Genomic DNA, 21,735 nt, shown 5'->3' with positions numbered 1-21,735 from the left:
AGTTGGTGTGAGAGTGACTTATGGAAATGGTTACATTTTATTTGGAATAAGAAATAAAAAGGAAGGAGAAATACAGGGCACAGAAAATCAGGGTGAAAATTGGACATTATCTCTGCTGATGTGCATTTATAACGCTAAAGACAACCAAATAAAAATTGTGTCCTTCTCCTCCCCTCAGTCTGAATTATAACCTTACCAATTATGGTCAAAGGCAACATCCTAGTAATGTTTCAGCAGCAAAATCAATGTCAGCACAGGCTGAATTGTGTTCTGCCTCGTGCTCACAACTCACAGACAATTACTGAAATTACCAACGGCTGTAACTTTACTGCAAGCAACAATACAAGAAAGCAGTTTGATGGCAACAAGCAGTTACTGTTTGAAAATATTTTGGGCAAGAGATGAATGATTTTTTTGCTTGGGGGGGGGGGGCAGGATCCAGTCTTATGAGACACCCGAGCCTCAGATCCTGTGGCTTCTGCCACAGCCAGAATCAGCACGCTGCAGGCAGAGCCGACCAAGCCCTTGTGGGGATCCGCCAAGATCCGACGTCGAGCATCTCCCCTGCCCTTGGCCCCGCGGTGGTTTGCATGAGCTGTGGCAGTGGGTCCCAAACGGTGCCCGGAGCCAAGCCAGCAGCGGCTGCCAGCACTGTCTGTTCTCTGCGGCTCTCGCTGACAGTAGGAGCTATGCCCTCAGGATGAGGGAGGCAGTCCTCCTCGCTTCTCAGTGAGGAATCCAGAGTCATACAAACGGGATACAGCATCAGTGTTGTCAGAGCTCTTTGAAATGGCTGTTGTGTCACTTAGAGGTGGGGTGCCACCTTTTTTCAGTCCTTTCCATTCAAGGGTTGTTTGGATAATCCAGCTCTTATCTGGCACTTTCAGACAGGCAGACAAGATCATGATGCTGCTATCCTGGGTTTACTGTACCATATTTGGTGAAAGCATTTTTGTAACTGTAGTAAAAATATATATTTCTGATATATAGCCTTATCCTTGAATGGCAGGAAAACATTTCAAGAGCTGTAAAATATTTCAGCTCTTATTTTCATGGGAATCCAATTAAGAAAATCAAATAGCCAGCTTATTTGGAGTACGCAGAGAATGAGAAAAATGTCAATACAGCCTGAAGATAATCCAAGTGTCACTGAAATTAATATCATCTACTTTCCTTGCAGTCCCTGAGGTCACTAGAGAAAACTTTGTTTCTGTTATTGCTGTATGCTGTCCCTGAATCACAGAAAGAAAAAATAATTGCCTCCTTCCCACCTCAAAAATGTCCTTTAACAAACACTAGTGATAACTGGACCAATGATGTTCCCACATCCAGTGAAAAAGCTCTGAGATGCTGGATAAAACTTATCTGGTCTTTCCAAGGCACCCTTTTTGAATGCAGAAGGCCATGTCCTTAGAGTCACTTGGGTACTTGGAGCCGTTCTCATCAAGCTACTGAAAAATTCATTTCATTTAGGTTTGGTCCTCAGTGTTAAGAAAATCCCTTCATTTTTATCTGAACATGCCTGAAATCTATTTCTTTTCCCTCCACTGTGAATATAATGCAAAGAAGGGCTTTGAGGAATAGTGGAGGGGTTGGCATATACTTCAGGACTGACTTAAACCTGTGAGTTTCTCCTGCTTTAATTGAGCATATGGCTCAGCCACACTGGCCATACTAATGGGTGGAGTGCTGCTGTAATGTATGGATGTCACTAACAAAATGCATGGGGAAGAAGGGGAGCTAGTGTAGATTGGAAAGCATGTCTTGATACTAAACCAGGAGGAAGAAAATGATTGGGGTGCATGTTGGGATGGTACAGATAAATTTGGAGAAAAGGAAGAGAATGACTTTTTTTTGTCCAAGGAGGAGCCTGGTCCCTGGGGAATGTTGTATGCATAAGCAATGAAACTGAAATTTGTGAGGAAATAAAATATAGGCAGCTAAACATTCCCTTTCTCACCTCAGCTTCACTTCTAGATGGAGATATTTTCCAGTAACTGATTTAATCAAGAGAAACTCTTCCTCTCACTTGTCTTTCCCACTACCTTTGGACTTCCTGTACCTTTCTGTATTTCAAAACTCCAATGTCGTCTTCTGTTCCGAGAATAACTTCGTTTTCCTACACGTATTGCATCCCTTCTGTCTTCTCCCCTCCTGCGTCTGAATTCTGATATTCCACAGGTGATTGAAAAAAAGCATTAATCTCTCTTCCTTTCTGTGAACAACATCCCTGCCATTACACATCTTACATAGTGAAGTTTGTGGCACAAAACTGATGCTGGTCAGTGAGCATAAGAAAGATGGAGCAATGTTTTGTTGTGTGAGCCAAGAAAGGATTCCAAAAATGTTTTTATCCAAGTTCAGATCTCTGGCAAACAGTGAGGTGCAGCTCCACGTTGAAAGCCTTCTCAGGCACATGGCTGATATATTTACAAGACTCTCGTCTGAAAGTGATCATGCAAGGAAGACTTGTTGCAATGAGCTTTTTGTATGTGTAGCCTTGTGGGGCTGACATTACCTAAGATGTGGCTTTATCAAGCAACAAAGAGACATAGACTGCTGCAGTATCAGATGTAGGGACATTTCAAGGAGATTGGTGTGTGCTTTATAAAACTGAAGGGAAATTTCCTTGCCAGAATACAAAATACATCTCCCTCTCCTTACTTTTAATTCACATTTATTACTAAATCTTATGTTGGAAACAAGACTGAGAGGCAGTTTTTTACAAGTTGCAAAAGTTGGGACTATAAATATGATCATTAAAAATACAGCTCAATATATTGTATGGATAAGCTGGGAATAGACTTTTTAAAATCTGTTTTTGATACAAAGCTAAATAAGACAAGATCCAGCCATCATGTGAATAGTAAGTTAGGTGGGGACTACACAGCCTTGAAGCTATGGTGATGGGTGTCCTATTACCAGGGTGCATATAATATCATCTGTGTTCATGGAGGCCAAGGAGGGGTTCAGTTTCCAAATAGTGCCTGCTGAATTTGTGCTTGGCTGAGGAACAAGGGTTAGATCTCCTGAGGAACATTGCTTGGCACTGATGTTGAGAGGTTGTTTTGTGTGCATATTGACTTCGGTCCCTATAAAGGCATAAAATGTGTGTCGAAAGCCTGATGAACGGTTTGCAAAATGTAGCAGCTCATGTAATACACAAAGCATTTGGCTTGACTAAAAAGACAACAACTTTCCTTTAAAACAATCAAAGCTGAGTGGAAAATCATTGACTTATCCTACAAGAGCTTTCGAGGTGCAACCCTATCCTGCTCTTTCATCCTGAGGGCAAAGTAAGACTTTCAGAGGGTAAATCCTCCCACAAGCCCAGACTGATGCCTTGCCTGAGGCAAGGAGATCTGCATGCCCCGGGGAGACGGCTCAAAGCACAGAACCCAAAGGCCAACCTGGTGACTGTTCGCTCCTTGCATATGATCCTTTGCCTTACATATGATGCTTACAGGCTAATTACCCAAACTTCACCAGGTCAATGGGCAGTTCCCATCACTGGTGTTTCAGAAGCGGATCGTCTGTTGGTCCGATGAGGCACTTGGAGCAAGTTCCCTCATAACTGACTTGTAGCAGCTCCTTTTCCAGCTGATCTATGTTGGGTAAAACCTCAGGTGCTCACTGAAACAAAGACGTGAGCTGGGATCTCCCACATCTCAGACAAGACACCCAGTGGTTGAAGAGTTGACCATTTGCACTAGTTGACCTTCATAAACTGACCAGCCTGGTGTGGTGGCCTGGTCCTGCGACGTGAGCTTTGGAGGCTTCTGGATGGTCCAGCTGGGATGTGAACCTGAGCTTATACCACACCCTCAGTACTCTGCTCCAGGGGACTGCTCTCCTCTTCTCCATTCTCCTGGCACAAGAAAGCTTTCCCTGAGACGAGACGGCTTTGCTGGCTGATTGCTGAGTGCCAGGCAGGGCTAGGGGAACGGCGCTGGAGGACCACTTGCAAATCCATTTTATTGCTGTTTCAGTTTTCTCAGATAAAAGTTTTTTTCTCAGGGAAAGTTTCATGTTTGACATTTTCTGATAAATACCCCATCAGTTTTATGGCTAAATGATATTTTTGCAGTAATTAGGTAACCTAGCTCATCTATTACAGCAATGCAACATTTCTTACCAGGAAAGGATTAACTTTATATATAAAAATGTGTCTATAGGCCAAGCCTTGCCTGACACTCTTCCACTTGTATAAATTCATCCAGTAAACTGTTTTTCCCTTTGCTTTCCCTCTCTTTCACCTCAAAAATTTCTCCCCTCATCCGTAGAAATTATACACAAACCAAGCCTGTGAGCTCTTCTGGAAAAAAACTGTCTCTTCTCCCCTTGTCTATACAGAGCCTGGCACGGTGAGAACCTGATCCCTGAACAGTGTTTTGAAGTGGTGTGTGCTCTGAGCATTTCAATACTTGAATTCTCTTTATTAGTCATAAAGAAGAGAGGCTGCGGGATACAAATGTTGGATTAATTTATCTCTAAAGTAGCCAAATTAGTATTCTGCAAGAGCATAGAGATCTATGCCATGGCAAGGAGAACATGAACCCTGTACTCCAGCTGACTCTCTGATGAACAAAGGACTAATGCAAACCTAAGTCTGTCTGGAGCACTCATGCATTTAGCAGCAGTAACTACAGCAACTAGTGTATAACTTTTTCAGATTAAAAAAGAAAGGATTGCACGACTCTTCTATACCTGCTTGGGAGGAAAATAAACCTCTGAAATTTGACCTCCCTTAATAATTTCTCTGACAAGGACTTAATTTCTCTACCTCTTTGGGGAGGGACAAGATCTGCACCATCAGCTAGATGTTAGGAGGACAGTCCTCCTAACCAGGACTATTTTTTTTATTTCTAGATCTAGTAACTCAGGTCTTTAGAAAGCAGCTGAATTACACCAATGATTCCTGGATCAGGTTGAGGCGAGAAGACAAATACCAGCCTCAGTTCAAATTTCAGCTTTATCTCTGGGTTTGATCTGACCAAAACAGTCCTCATACTCACTTGTATCTGGCATTTGTTTCTTCAGCTCAGCAGATGAACAATTTCATTGACAACATAAACACAGCCACAACTCATTTACCTGTGAGGTCATCGTTGGGCCAGGAGCCGAGCTGGCAGGCTTTGCACGTGTATTCATCAAATACATATTCATTTTCTTTACAAGGAGTGCAGGTCCAACAGCAACTCACTTCTCCTTTACGGATCACCTGAGACAAAAATCGACATTTGGTTTAGCAGCATAAATGTACATTCATGCTGCCCCAGTTGCTAATTTAATTTTTTAATCTCTTTGTTTTGAGAGGAGGGGTTTTAAAATTTTATTTTAAGGGGAGTTCCTTTTCATGATATGTTTGCTTATACAAAATATGACACAAGTTCTCCGTTCTCCCATCATGTATGTACCAGAAGAAAGAAACCATCAACCCCACAGAAGTATAAGTGGAGGTACAGCATGACAATAAGAAATTTTTTCCCCTCTTAGAATTAGCAAAACTCAAAATTTTATAGATGGCAATGTGCCTACAGAAGTCAGTGCATGACACTCAAGACATATAGTTCACTTCATTGTGGTCCATGTCAATGGAATCATGTCAACAGTGTTACTTCCCTAAGGGTTCATTACCCAAAGATTTTTGGGTGCTTATTTTTCATCCAATTATGAGTGATTTGTTAAAACTGATTTTTTCCAGACATTACACTGAACATGCCTTTTCCAGAATTATTTAATTACTGCATTTCTAATTAACATTTAAGAGTGAGAATGTTATCTTTATCCATTTTAACATCTGACCTGATTTCTTATTTTATAATTTACTGCCAAATGTTATTGCATGCTCATGACTGAGATGCAGATTTTTCAAGATCCTTATTTATCATCTCTGGGCACTGAAAACATCTGTGTTTCTTGACAATATGTCTTTTGAAATAAAGTATTCCCAATTTCTCTGCTCTTCCCAAACAATTTATAAATGAATACTTCCAATTATAGCATAAGAAGTAGGTTGACTTATGTATCTTTTGCAATGATGAATTTAGAAGGTGGCTTCAAAACCAAATGTCTTTAATGCAATTTTAAAAAATGAAATGTAAAGGAGTGTAATCAAAGAGAACTGGATTGCTCTTTGCAATGCTGCAGTGAAAAAAGTGTATATTATATCATTTTCATCAGCAATATGGGGACTTGAAAACTTCAATTTTTGGTTTTGTTTTTAAAATTGTAGAGTATGAAAAGAAAAAAAGCCACACCTGAATAGCTAAACTGGCAGAAAGGCCATGGGGGAGTACAACTGATTTGCTCTGCAAGTGTTGAGACTAGAGCTACTTGCGAAACAGAATATCTGTCCTCCACAAGAATTTACATCTTGGGATTTCTTTCAGTTTGAACTAAATGAAATGTTGAACAAATGACAAAATTTCTTCTATCTGGGAAAATCAATTCTTAGAAAGCTTGCACTAATTTTTAGACCCATATTTTGGTAAACTTGGTGCATTATAAAAATTTGTAGTTTTACAATGTATAAAATACTCAAGAAAATGAAATGGCAAAATAGAAACCATACGTTATTATCAAAACACCTAAACTTTTTATCAAAACCATTCATTTACACTTTTCTGTTAAACTTTTCATCAAATCAACATCTTCTATAAAATAGAAGGAATGGAATTTGACAAATCTGTCAGAAAATTGGTGCACTGATCATTTCTCACCAGCACTAACTGGGGATTATGTATCCTTCTTTAGGAATCAAAATAATTGTTCTCCACTACTCAGAATCAGGTCAGACTTTTTTGTATTAAATTGCTTAGTCAGCTATTTCTTCATCCTTTTATTTTATATTTCTTGAACAATTGTTTGTTGTAGCACTTAACTGTAAAAGAATCTTTTCTGTCCCTTTTAACATAAATAATTCTCTTTAAAAGAAAAATTATTTTCCCTTCCCCTTGTCATCTGGGTAATTGTTTGAACCTGTATTTATTTAAATAATCACATGTCCGCACTGTCTCAAATGTGTAGAGTTGGGTTGTGTTTGTATTTTATCAAGTCCTTCAGATGGATGTACCAAATGTTGCTGAGTGTTGGATGTCATTGCACTGAAGGTTTAAAATTCCTATATAATAACTCAGTCCCACAGAATTCTGCAGGAAAACCACCACAGAGCTTGGCACGGTCAAGCTTTCCCCATCATCTGTGAAGACCATGAAGACAAAGGACTGTGAAGTAAACTTTGAAATGTATAATCAATAACCTAATGAAAGGCATAAAGAACATTTCAGACACTGGACTTCAAGCATGTGTCTGTGTGTGTGATGAATTGGCTTCATAATGAAGAATCCTCTTGGGAGAATCCTTGAGAGCATGGGCAGAAGGTGGAAGGAGACTGTGTTGATGAAGATCACAAGATACCTCCCATCACCTGTGTTGTGGCAACAGATCATGAAGGAACTCAGAGCCACCCAGTTCTGAAGTTGTTATCTGTTTGTCCATCTCTATCCTCTCACATATGTGACTTTGTGGCTGGAGCAGGCTAACATCAGACCCCTGTTTAGTTACTGTGGGAGTAATTGATCCCACCTTCCTTTATGTGTCTGCAGAAGGTATGTTCTCATCTGAACCAACTGTCCTGGCTGGGTGCCTTTTACCATCAGCGAACAGAAAGAAGTGTTTCTACACCAAGATTCACCTTAAATGTTTTCAAAGCCTACATGAGGATGGAAAACTGGAAAACTCAGTTTTCTCTCAGACTGAAGAGATTCACTTTGTGTTGCAGAGCATGGTCAGGCTCCCATCAGCCCCTCACTGTAACTGCCTCTCAGTTTTGCAGGCATGCCATGTTAACACTGGAGAAAAGTGATCCAGTTTCCAGTGAGACTTGTCAGAAATTACAGCTGCTTTTTTTCGGTCTGAGCCACTCTGTTGTCCATGTTCATCCCCTTAGTCCACAGGCTTTTATATAAATGACTGCAAGGTAAGCCAAGGACTTGCAATATTTTAACTGTTCTGCAGTAAGTAAGTGTCATGGGATGCTGAAGGATAACAGAGTACAATTAATATATGACAGATTCATCTACCCTCCTTACTTACTGCAACATGGAAAGAGAGGAAGGAAAAATCAAAAACCTGGGAAACAAGCAGTAAAACAGGTATGATTAAAAAAAAAGTTACCTACATTTCCTGAAGTTCTAAGTAGTGGTAGTCATCAATGTTCTCTGATGATACCACAGACTTAAGATCTGAGTAATAATGTTCCAGTCTAGGTGTCTATGTCTAGCACTGAAATAGTAGCAATTATTATCTATAGTTTACCTGCAATTGTACTGACAAGCCCCAGTCAGGGATTTGCACTCCACTGAATCAGATGCTGTAAAAATATGCAGCAAAAAAAAACCCCAAACAATATCTGTTCTAACGCATTTGGAATATAAGTATAAAAAAGTCAGCAGTTCACAGTTATAGGAGTACAAGAAAATGGCAACTTATGAAAATAGTGACATGACTATGATACGAGTAAGAACTAAACACATAAGTCTGTACATTTTAATTAAGGTGTGGGGTACTGTCTCCATCTAAGAGTCAAGAAAAAGTTGCTTTCAAATTTCAAGGCTGTGCATTCTACATGACTGAAGTAAATGGAGAAAATACTTACCTTTATCTGGCCTTTTTCGCAGGGTTCACTGCACACAGATCTGATGATATTATTTTTCTCTGACCATATTTCATCATCGTCCATTTTCAGCTCACCATTGTCCCAGCTGCCAACATTGATATAATCAAAGTAGTCCTTCCCCATTTTCTTAAAATTCATGATTTCATATCTTTGGAAACACAAAGGGGAGACATAGCTGAGTTGAGGAGAAGATAATGAAATGTTTCAAATTAAAGGAACACTATACAGTCAAAATCAAGCTTGTTGAAGTAAAGAAGGCAAAATTTCAAGCATTGCGCTTGCCCTTGAGTCTCTCCCAATAATTTTTGTGATATCATAATCTTTCTTTTCCTTTGTATTTTAATATGTTTTCTTCTATCATCATGAAAGTTCCCTGAACGCTTTGGGCTTAAGTGACTGAGCTTCTGAGAATGACTGTATTTATTTAAGTAAAACAATGAAATGAGCCAGACAGGATTTGTCCTTTCAGCACTGAAGCCAACTGCATAGGGAACCTTATCTGTCCTAGGCTCCCTCTATTGCAGATGCAGAGAAATCTAACTCTATAATGGCAATTCCCAATGCTAAATGCCCCTCATTGTCTGCAGGTGCTTATTCCCCTCCTGAGAAAGGAAGTCTGAAGACAGCTAAGCTCCTAAAGTGAGGTAGAAGCAACTTAGGCCTGTGAGATCAAAAGAAACTTCCTCTGCTGTGAGACTGCAAGATGCAATTTGGTGTGGCACCCAGAAAGGAATCAAGCATCATTCTTCAGGCACAGACTCCAGGACTCTGGAACTTGCTGGAGGTTTCAGGGGGATCTTCTTACCAAGAGGCACCTTGTAGTCCAGGCATTTGAAGAATGAAGTTGAGACTTGCTTTTTTTTTTTTACCTTTTTCTTCTACAGCATTGCAGCAGCAAATGCTATTCTCTCCCATCCTTACAACCCCTTCATTTTTATATAATTCCTGAGTGATCAGAACACATTGTACAATAAGGTACGGAAGAAAAAGGGTGTTCATGCCTCAGTCCTAGGCTGCTTTTGGGTCAGATCACCTCGTTATCTGGGAACAGAAGTGTTAAGAGCAGAGGTAGAGCTGATCAGAGTTTTCAGGTTCATGTTCCTCTTCCGCCTACTTTCTTTTTAGCTCCTACAGAGTCTTACAGAAAGTCTGCAGAGCAGCATAGGACTCACTAGCCTCCTACTGACAGGCTGAGCACCAGGCCACCTTTCTGCCTTACAGGCCAGTTCTTTTAACACTTATTTGTAAGGCATGCTTGGAAAGTTGGGCAGCTCCTAAAGTGATGATGTCATGCTTTTCTTTACCTCCTCTTCAGTGGGTTTTGCAGAAATCTGACTAAACAACATGAAATTCACTGATGGAAAATAAGCAAATTATATAGACTGAGAAGATGAACACAATCATAGGTTTAAAAAACCTGCCTGGTTCATAATCAAGGAGATAAATTTTTCCTGGCAGCAGGCACAAAATTAGACCCCAAGGCAAAGCATATGGACAGGGTTGTACCGAGAGTGATACTGTCAGAGTGTAATTTGTGAAGTCCAAGGGACAGATAAGTAAAAGAACCAGCACACTAAATCAAGATACTGAAGTATCTCTCTCAAGTTTTGAGAAAACACTTTTAAGACTGACAAGCAGTAGCCATACTATATCTAACATCAATATTTTTCCGAGGTTGACATAAAACTCTTCTATGATATTCTCCATCCATGGATCTCAGAATGCTTTGCATCAGGAACCAAAGTATAACTGTCACAGTGGAGAAACTATGCCAGGGATTCAATGCCAAAATCACACACAGGTCAGGATTAGCACTGCAAGCAACCTGTGAAACAAAATGAAAGTGTAGCCTGACTGGATGGGCAATATGATATTACTCATATCATATGAGTCTTGAGTCTTTCCAAAAGAGGAAAAAATGAGCAATGACACAGGTAGGAAGAAAAATTTATGATACTCCTGGATTTTGGGATATTTCACTTTCCATCCTGTATAAAGAAGGAAATGTCCATAGCTTTGAGAATGATCTCATCAAAGTTGGAGATGTGAATGCCAGACTGACACAAATGAACTGAATCCAGATAACACACACACAAACCCGAACGAACAGGCTTTTACGCACGGTCAGAAAACAAGGTTATTTTTCTGAGGTTCACAGGCATAGTAACAGTCTGTTCAAGGATTAAACAGACTAACCAAAAAGTTAGCCCGAAAGGCACTCTAGGGTCTTTATTCAACATTGTCAGGACATTGTAACACTCCTCTGAGTATTGCTTTGTTAAAGCTGTCAGTTCAGACTTTTATGGACAGATGAAGAAAAGTACTGCCAATGCTTAACAGGCCACAGGAACTAAAACAATTATCCCTCCAGTAGTAGTTCCATGCATACATCCCAAGGGGAATACTGGAAAGAAACTTAACAAATTAAATAAACAATTGCCTCAGTATGTTGTGTCTCTTGCAAGCCCTCTGCAGAGAACAGCATTGGTGGACTGATAGTAACAGCCAGACTCAGTAAGTCCATTGCTATAGTGGAGGTTCATGAGTCACTGGTTCCCTGGAGCTTCCTTGAGATACCACAGGGACAGTTTGTCACTTTAGGGTAGGAGAGACCAGATGGTGCAATAGCACATTTCCAGCAGTGCCCTAATCACTGTGCAAAACACTTGTTTCAAAGCAGAAGTGCCATGAAGTTGCTGAGAATCCATATTCTATTGGTAGCACAGCCAAAAATCAGTAACTTGTTTTTCTTGCCTTTTCTTGCCTTCTCGATTTCTTCGTTGGAGTTTCAATAGTATTTACAGGTAGCAAGAAATCATGGCTGTTCCTTCCATAGTAATTTATTTTTTTCCATGTCTTCTTTCTCTCCTAAAACAAGTCCTCCACTAGACTGTCTATCTGCTTAAAGCTCAACATACACATAAAGGACTTTGGAATAGGTCCAGGATTCAAAGCATCTTGTGGGATTAATCATCTGTTGTATAATATCAAAACCCTTTTGCTATACACCAAAATCCAGAGCTATCTAGGTCAGAAAGGCTTTTTATGTGCTGATTTCCTGCTTAACACCACCACCACAGTACAGCTGTGAGGATTTAAATTTCCATTTTACAAAATGAAGATGCAGCTATCAACGCAAGCAAACAGGGGAGATGAGTTGTTCCAGTGTGACTGTACCATCTCCCAGCTGTTGCAAATAGTATTTGACAGTGCTCAAAAGACTATAAACTACTCAAAACCTGGGAGTTAGAGATGGATCATCCTACAAAGCCTTCTTAATAATGAAAAAGTAAATTTTGACTCAATGTTGGCTAATTTAAGCACACAGGCTGGATCTAATGATGTGACTATTGTAGGAGAAGTGGGAACAAAGAACTATGTTTCGAAAGTAAACAAACTCTGGGAGCATTTTGTCACCACACACAGTCCATTAGTTTGAGTAGACAGAACACTACTGTATCTCACACAAATCCAGTGAGGCTGGACTTTCTTAAAATTGCATTACCCTGAGGTGCACAATCAACATGGTGTCCCCATGCTCTTCAGTGAAACACTAATGTCCTACTGTGACTGAGCAAATGACTGCAGATGATATAATTCCTTCATCATCTTTCTTAGAATTGACTTTTAAAAGACCCAAGACATTCAATTAAATTCCTTGTAACAAATGGAATTAAATCATTATTGTTAAGCATGCCAACAGGAGGAAAAGGTAAAGCTAAAGGTCTTTGCAACATTCAGATATTGTCAGTAGTGTTGTCATGCCACATATCATTTATTTGTGGCAAGCGACATATCATTTATTTGTGGCGATCTTCAGTCTTTCTGCAAGAAACGAGTGAAACAGATAGGAATAAGGAAGGTTGCAGTCCACTTCGTCTGAGCACCATTAAAACCAAATGGGAATCCTTTAAGAGAAGTCTGGTACAAGTCTTTTAGAAAGAATTTGATCAGAAAAATCCAGACTGAGCACTTTTCTTCAGAATTCATCTATTTGTAAAAATAGAAATGTTTAGCGGAAGACAGCCTTGCTCACCAAAACAGTGCTGAAAATAAATTTCCATCTGAAATTTTCCTGGGTTTCTGCCAGTTTATATCTGAGTTCTCCTACCAGCTCACAATGCACTTCCTTAGAGTTGGAGTTTGAAGAGCTCGAAAATTTGGGTCTCCAGAGACAGAAACAGACTGCTTTGTAGGTGGCTGTCCTGCTCTCTTTTGGGGAGAATGCTGACTTTACAGGTTTTCAAATAAAATGAAAAAAAAATTCAGTTCTGAAATTGCAGAAATTTTTGGAAATGCCAAAATATTCTGACTAATGGATTTACCTTTTGGTGTTTGGCTGCCTTCCGGGTTAAACCCCACCACCTACCCATCTCTACTCGGAAGTTAATGCTTTCCTTTCAGATCACATTGGTGGGAGAAGACAAAATTTAAATGAGTGTACAGGATGAACAATTTCCCCTCTAGTCATCTGTTTACATGGTGCATCTCTTTGCATCTGTTTACATCTTTTTAAACATCACAAAGATGTTTAAAAACTTCCCATTAATGTAGACAGAAAAGGCTGCCTTAATCAAAGTGGAGCAAAAACAGTGCATGAGGCAGGAATCTACCCACTGAAAAATAGGGAAAAAAATGTACTTTGAATGCTATCACATTTGCTGTTCACCTTCTGAGAGTTCAGTAGGCAGAAACCCAGAAAAAAACCCTCATTACTCTTTTTAATCTGCATTTATATGGATAATGCATGTATGTCATAGAAAAAGAAAAACGTGTTATTTCATAGATGTATGTATATACATATATGTAAGTTATCAGCAAAAGAGTCATAGAATCACAGAATCATTTAGGTTGGAGAAGACCTTTAAGATCAAGTCCAACAGTTAACCTAACACTGCCAAGTCCACCACTAAACCATATCCCTAAGCACCACATCTACACGTCTTTTAAATACTTCCAGGGATGGTGACTCAACCACTGCCCTGGGCAGCCTGTTCCAAGGCCTGACCACTCTTTCAATAAAGAAATTTTTCCTAATAGCCAATCTAAACCTCCCCTGGCACAACTTGAGGCCGTTTCCTCTCATCTTATCACTTGCTACTTGGGAGAAGAGACCAACACCCACCTCTCTACAACCTCCTTTCAGGTAGTTGTAGAGAGCAGTAAGATCTCTCCTGAGCCTCCTTTTCTCCATAAACAATCTCAGTTCCCTCAGCCGCTCCTCATAAGACTTGTGCGCCAGACCCTTCACCAGCTTCGTTGCCCTTCTCTGGACATGCTCCAGCACCTCCATGTCCTTCTTGTAGTGAGGGGCCCAAAACTGAACACAGGATTTGAGGCGTGGCCTCACCAGTGCCGAGTACAGGGGCACGATCACCTCCCTACTCCTGCTGGCCACACTATTTCTGATACAGGCCAGGATGCCGTTGGCCTTCCTGGCCTTCTGGGCACACTGCCGGCTCATGTTCAGCCGGCTGTCAATCAGCACCCCCAGGTCCTTTTCCTCCGGCAGGTTTCCAGCCACTCTTCCCCAAGCCTGTAGCGTTGCCTGGGGTTGTTGTGGCCGAAGTGCAGGACCCGACACTTGGTCTTGTTGAACCTCATACAATTGGCCTCAGCCCATCGATCCAGCCTGTCCAGGTCCCTCTGCAGAGCCTTCCTACCCTCGAGCAGATCAAGACTCCCGCCCAGCTTGGTGTTGTCTGCAAACTTACTGAGGGAGCACTCGATCCCCTTGTCCAGATTGTTGATAAAGATATTAAACAGAACTGGTCCCAGTACTGAGCCCTGGGGAAGATCATTTGTGACGGGCCGTTGACTGGATTTAACTCCATTCACTACAACTCTTTGGGCCTGGCCATCCAGCCAGTTTTTTACCCAGCAAAGACTACGCCCGGCCAAGCCATGAGCAGCCAGTTTCTCCAGGAGAATGCTGTGGGAAACAGTGTCAAATACTTTACTAAAGTCTAGGTAGACCACATCCACAGCCTTTCCCTCATCCACTATGCAGGTCACTTTGTCATAGAAGGAGATGAGGTTAGTCAAGCAGGACCTGCTTTTCATAAACCCATGCTGACTGGGCCTGATCACCTGGTTGTCCAGTGCTGTGTGATGGCACTCAAGATGATCTGCTCCATAACCTTTCCTGGCACTGAGGTCAGACTGACAGGCCTGTAGTTCTCCGGAACCTCTTTACAGCCCTTCTAACAGATGGGCATCACATTTGCTAACTTCCAGTCAATTGAAACCTCCCCGGTGAGCCAGGACTGCTGGTAAATGATGGAAAGTGGCTTGGTGAGCACTTCCGCCAGCTCCCTCGGTACCCTTGGGTGGATCCCACCCGGCCCCAGGCAGGAAGATTGTATGCCTAAAAGTTCATGTCTTTACCCTTAAACATAATAAAAAATGCACATTAAAAAAAAAGAACTATTTTGGAAAAATAAGCACAGAAAGTCAGGAAATGTGAAAATAAAAGTATGAGATCTTAGCTCTGATGTCAAGTCTGCATGCATCTACTACATACAGTTAAGATGTCTGGCATTAAACGGTTTGACAAATGTCAACATTACCTTCCTGGCGAGTCACCATTTTCATCAAACAAGATCATGTCCCCAGAGACCCCGGTAAAGTTAGTCTTCATGAGGGATTCCAGGAGCTTCCGACCATCTATGGGCTTCATGGCATCACAGAGGCCCACGTAGCCTGGGCACAGCGACATCTGCATGTTGTGGAGGCCGTACGCCATCGAGTATATTGCGTTGATTACAAAGCCCATCTTGGAGTCCTGAACATGCTGCGTCCTCAGAGTCATCTGGCCTGCCGGGGAACATCGCAAAGCGGGTGGTTAATGCATGGGGCTGAAATACGATCAACTCTTCAGACGTCTGTTGGTGGGTTGGTTATTAATGGTGGAAAAAACCTTTTTAAGTGTCTTAAACAGCTCATAGCAGATGCTTTTACTGGTACACACATTGACCATGTTAAAAAAAAAAAAAGGAAGGAATGAAAGAAGAGGTTCTCCTTAAATATTTTACTATCCAGCTGATGCTTTTCTCTGTGCAGCTCCACACCTCACATACGTTGTTTTTCGACTACTTCTCTTCCATGTGTTTTTTAAAGCATGCATCATTAAGATTGTAATATAATGTTTTGGGGACTCCAGGAACTTCTCCCCACCTGCAAAAATCTCTCCAAATCCTCAGAAATCTTTTGTTGACGTGTAAATGCTAACATGGGATCTATTCTGTAGTGACCTTGTAGACAACACTTTTGTTTCAGAGACCAATCCTGTGCAAACAGACCGACCTAGGCACAACTCCTTTACTGTACCAAAAATTCCTGTGCTAATAACTCTCCTACTTCTATGTCTCTTGCTCCTCTCAATTTATGAAGTGAGGATAATGATGCAACGCAGATGAATGCATTAAAATGTCCGTGAAGAGTTTGATTATGTGGGTTAGGCAATGACTCTGTTTTACCAGAATTGGTTAACCTTACTTTGTTTGGCTTTTAAAACATAATGTCTGGATTTCTATTTTCTGTTTAAGCTTCTGTGAAATGCACAATAAAAATTCATTCAGCGACACCCTGAAGGCCTTTTTTTTTTATAACCCAGTGTTATTAATGACACAGATTCGCTCTGTTAGCAGCACCAGTCCAGTTAATGAAGAGTAGGCTGGAGGTTTTCTGCCTCATATGTCATCAGCAAAGCTGCCAGCTGCACTCCAGCCGCCAGATCTTCAACACTGGGGAAGTGAGAAGAGTCAGAGATAAAGCAACTACAACATTGGTGCTGGGAATTTTTCAGACACCTGGAAAGATTTGGCTCTGGAGGGATGACAAACAAAGAGTTCTACTAGAACATTTGCTCTCCTTTTATCAGGCAAGCAGCAATCCCTAGGAGCTAGCGAGTCCCATGTGTGGGCAGCCGGGAGCAGAGGGAATGCAAATAACCCTCTCTGTCCACTCTGTGTGAGTCTGCCTCCCACAGAGGCACCGGCAAGCGGCAGGGATGGAGCTTACCCCTGCCCGTCTGAGCTGCAGGGGCAGCACAACGTGAGAAGTAATTTATGCCATGAAAAGATTGATGTACAGACAGTTTTTGTCTTGAAAGAAATGAGGATTAATGTATGACTCTGAGGGTGGCACTCATCTAGTTTAACAATATCCATCCAGAAGACAAGCATCCAGTCTGATGTCTAGGCACCTTTTGTGGAGATGAGTAAGAACCTCCAGCTGGTGATTGATCCAATCATAAAATAAGTGCATCTACAAGCTCACCTTTTCAATGGTGAACAAGAACGTCACCATGCAGTTCTAATCACTAAAACATTTTGGAGTACTGAAAATATCAGGAAGGGTAGCAAAGATACATAATTCGAACTGAAAATCATTGTGTAGAGGTCAGTAAGTGAATGAGGGGACTGAGAGATTCCTTTTTCCCTCTGTTTCGTGCAGGAGCTGGCACTCCCAGTTCCAGTCAACCTCAGGAGCAGTGATTAACATTTTAGATAGTTAAGTGATATGAGCTTGAAATATCTGTAATGGAAAAAAACTTGGAAACAACACACAGTATTGCTTATTTGTTCTGTTCTACTAAGGTATTGCTTTTTCCTAATTAAAAATAATAGGCATAAAAACTGCAACAGTGGAGTACATGTAAAACCCATCTTAATTGAAATTAAGTGGAAAATTGAACAAGCGTATTACATTGCAATACACAAAACTTGGTTTAACCAATTATTCATCCTCAAAATTAACAGCTCACAAAACGTGCAGTTAATTATAGTAGCCATTAGAATGAATCAGATTGGCATCAGCAATAGTATTTATTATGAAACAATATTTCAGCTACTTTATCACTCATGATTGCTTAAAAATGTAATAACTTAATTCTTACAGGAACACTCTCCACTGGGCTTTGTGCTTCAGTTTTATAGAATTATTATTCTGATTTTCTTTAAACATTGAACCTCATTCAGTTCACCTGATGATCTGTAATGAGGCTGCTTAGCTCTTCACAGAAGCTGCTAGCAGTTGTCAATGGAGTTGTGAGGGAATTAGCTGTTGTGAGAATTTTAATATACTTTCTGCAGCTGGAGAAAACTTTTCCCTGAAATGTTAACTGCCTCACTTTGCTATATAGGGTTAAATCCAACCTGTCAAGTCTGACTGTCGGTTTACAGTACCTCAAGACTTTGTAGTTGAGGGGAACATCTCAAAAACTGAGAAAAAAGAAAATTTTTGCTCTTTAATACAGTCTTAAAAAATGCCAGTATTAAAAAAATAGTGAAGTCTGAAAGTGATTTTCAACCCATTTCACAAAGTACTTAGGCACGTCAGACTTGAAGCATATAAGTAACCCTATTTATCTCAGTGATCCTGTGAGTGGTTTTAAGGGAAGGCTGAATACACAAGTTAAAAGGTGGTCTCTTAGTCAGGTAAAAGTAAAAACATTTTAAATCTGTCTCTGCAACAAGTATGATTTAGGTAGCCTTACACATTGTTCACTTAAGTGCTAGTGCCTATTGTTTGTGCTGGAACTCAAACACTATTCTTAAATTCATCCAAAAGTGCTGCCTTCAGTCAAGAACCTTTCCTGGCACAGGGTCATCATGAGATGGAGAGGTGGCACGGATGAATTTAATGATGATGACGCCAGTAATATTCAATGGAATTGACTTTACAGATTAAACTCTTAAGAATAATGAAAAAATCTAATAGAAGTTGAGGAGTTCCTACAGAATTACTGGGCAGAGAATAAATATCCACAGACTGTGACCCATATGCTTGTTTATAATATCCATAGTAGAACTCTTTTCTATTACAGTAAAAAACCCATATCTATAAAAGATCTGTTTTTCTCCATCTTGTACATTCCCATATGAGAAAAATTTGCCAAGAAGGAAATAAGAATGTCTTGCTTTCCTGTGGGCTGGGAAAAGCCAGCGTGATGCCGTTTAATGTTGGCATGTAGGGATAAGCAGGACATGTTCACATGAATGCTTTAGTTCAGTTCAGGTGTGGGCTTTCAAAGTCAATCTCCAAATCGTTCCTGCTCACTGTGCTTTGGTTTCAACTGCGTGTCACAGTTTCAGAGCAAGTGTATCATATTTCTTTCAGATGATACTCCTGGATGAAGTGCTCCAGGAAAGCGCCTAATGCACCACAGCAGCAAATGGGTGTTCAAACCTGCGGACCAGGCTACAGCCAGTTTAGAGGAAACCTGCCCCAAGCTGTGAATCTCTCTCGGCCCATGGAGTTTGCAGTCAGACCCAGCGTCACTCCCAGTATGCTGCAGACAGCAGGAGTTGGAGGTACAGAGGTGACAATGTGTGTGGGCCAGGTACAAAGCTGCACTTTGTAGGTCTCCAGGTGATGCTTATTGCAATTTTGACAGGCTTAAGTACCTTTTCTGTGGTAGGACTGAGCAATTTTTTCAGGATGTAGCTCATTTTCCCACAGACATTATTTGAAATAGTATCAACCTGTTTATGAATCTGTGCTGAATTTGGTGATTATGTCCAAATGTTTAAGGAAAGTAATCTGTACTGCAGTACCTCAGAACCAATAAATAGTAACACTGTGTCATGATAATTACTGCAGAAATAAAAAATTCTGCCTCCTGTAATTAAGATGTACAAGGTAATGGATGAATGCAGGGTGAATCAAATCATACCTAACGAGGAAAGTGGGACAGTACTTGCAATTGTAAATGATCAAACATTGCAGAATTCTCTGAGAAATTAGGATATCTCAGTGGCTAGAGCACGTGAGCAAATCCCTCTATTCTGTTCTGTTTATTCCCTATTCTTTTTTCTCCAAGTAATTTTGGTAAGTAAATAAGGGCATATCCTATTATTTTCCAAGCTGTGAGATCATGAGGCAGTTCCAGATTTGAAGTCACATTGCCATTTCTGTCTACAAAATATTACATAGACAAATCCTGTCCCTTCTTTGGCAAATCAGATAACCCATCCATCCTTCAATCTCCCACCTAATAATATTTCCTTTCTACTGCTTTTTATCTGCCATCTTTCTTTAGACTAAATATTCCTCAGGAAGAGGACTACTACTCATTATCTTCCTGTTTTTCCTCTGCTTAATGCAATGGGCTTGTTATCGGCTGGAGTTTTTAGGTGCTATCGCGCTCTCTCTGACATGAAAGTAAAATTATCCTGGATTTCATGGGAAATATAAGTATGTAAGTATTTATTCTATAGATCATTTAGGAATCTATATATACAGGATTCAAGTGAGCCTTTGCAACATGGTTAAATACATTAAATATCAGCTTAGGAATTTGCTGCCACTGGAGTAGGTGGTTAATATCCATGCTTTTTCCTGCTTAAATATGTATTCTGTATGTCTGGATGTATCTGTATGTTCCCAGCCTTATTATAGGACTGTGACTATTCCAAAGGAGAAGAACAGTCTGAGAATGGTATAAACTCAGCAGCACCTCATGAAACAAGGCTTAGGGCCATGCGAAGGCGAGCTCGGGTACGTGCACACCACAGCTACAGAGCCTGAGCTGAAGCAGCCTGTTAACATGAACCTGGGAGTTTATATGGGGAGCTGGGTGGGGCTGGCTCTGAAAGCAGCCTTGAACCCGTAATTAACTGTGCGGAGACTGCCCAGCGCTAAACTCCTCGTCCAAATTTGTTCTTTTCTATTGTCACTTCTCCAAAACACAAATATGTAGATGATGGAAAAGAAACGCGTTCTTTCATCAAGAAAGGGATTCCAGCCGGCAACGGTTCATTTCTTGGATCTATTTAAAAACAATTAGTGTCCTTATGGGCACCGATCCAAGAAAGCACTCGAGGGCGCTCCCAGTCCCGCTGCAACGTGAGCCGGCCCTCGGCGCGGCCGGTGCCGAGCTGTTCTCACGCCCCGGCACTCGCTCTCCCGCGGCCCCGGCTCCGGGGCGCTGCGCCGGGCTGTGGCTCCACCTCGTGGGCCCGGCACCGGGCGGGCGGCCGGGAGCTGCTGCCGTCGGCTGGGAGCAGCGCTGGGGGGAATAATTAATAACCCGCCCAGGACCACCCCGCTCCCCCCCCCCCCCCCCCCCAAATACGGAAAAACTAAACCAAACCAAATCTTGCAGGAAATTCTGAAATTTCACTTTTTTTTTCTCGTACTTAGCATGCAAACAAACAGAAAACATTCTCCAATAAAACTCATTATTTTGTGGGTTTTTGGTATAAAACCTGTCATTCCTCTTTTCTCCCCTACTTTTTACCCTCAAGGAAGATGAAATACAATTTTTTCTGTTTGCCAGCTGGTGACATTACAAAGCCTCATCAAGCAGGCATGTGCAAGAGTGCAAAATTACCGTGGTTCAAGATGCTTTTCCTGTTTTTTAACTTTTCCAAAGCTGAGACTGTTTTGAATTTTAAAGAATGGAGAAAGGGTAAAAGGAAGAGTGAAAATACTTTACATTCCAGGCAGCCCCCCTCTTATTTCATTTCTCCAAGGAGCAACAAGAGAATGAAATAGGAGACAGAATAGGGGAGAATATTTTTTTCGAAGTGCAGAGCAGTTTGTTCACTATGCAATGAGTTTAACATTGAAATAAAAGGAAATGAGTAGTGTTTCACTTTTTTAGTTTAAAATTTCTCAATGATCAAAAGGTTGTTTACAACAAAATCTTACAGGACATCACAGAGGAAACCAGAAATATAGCCTACCGTTTCCAACTATGCCATAATGTTTCCCCATGACTAATTCACAAATTAGTTTCCATGTAGTTTTCATACATACGTCATTAAAGACTTTGTCGATTCGTTGTGTTAATTTTTGTTTTGAGAGACAATAAGCTGACAGAAATGAGAAATTAGTTCTAGTTTTACTAGCAAACAGTCCCACGTTCACTTTCTGCTAGCAGTAGTGGAAGTTCAAGCCCACCAGCAAATGCATTTGTTTGTTTGGTTTTTTTTTCCCCTTTACCTTAGTGAATATCCCCAAAAAAATCAGGGGAAAAGGCTGCCCTTTGTAACCAAGACATAGCAGGTCCTGCCTGCTGCAGTGGGACTTCTTAGGTCTGTCATGGG

The 21,735-nt window shown here is 40.9% G+C and overlaps 1 protein-coding gene across 2 annotated transcripts in view; it reads right to left on the bottom strand.

Annotated features, from left to right (window-relative positions):
• The window catches only part of GRM5 (glutamate metabotropic receptor 5), a 298,495-nt gene that overhangs the window by 38,567 nt on the left and 238,193 nt on the right, over positions 1 to 21,735 (bottom strand). For both annotated transcript variants that reach the window (XM_075140174.1, XM_075140175.1), the window contains 3 exons: positions 15,250 to 15,496; positions 8,660 to 8,828; positions 5,095 to 5,221 (listed from right to left, as the gene is read on the bottom strand). In XM_075140174.1, coding sequence (XP_074996275.1) covers positions 5,095 to 5,221; positions 8,660 to 8,828; positions 15,250 to 15,496 — 543 coding nt within the window. The remainder of the gene's footprint in view (positions 1 to 5,094; positions 5,222 to 8,659; positions 8,829 to 15,249; positions 15,497 to 21,735) is intronic.

The sequence above is a fragment of the Calonectris borealis genome, chromosome 1, assembly GCF_964195595.1.
Source record: "Calonectris borealis chromosome 1, bCalBor7.hap1.2, whole genome shotgun sequence".
NCBI lineage: Eukaryota > Metazoa > Chordata > Aves > Procellariiformes > Procellariidae > Calonectris > Calonectris borealis.
The sequence above is the reverse complement of the archived record's forward strand: the minus strand, read 5'-3'. Positions and strand labels throughout refer to the sequence as shown.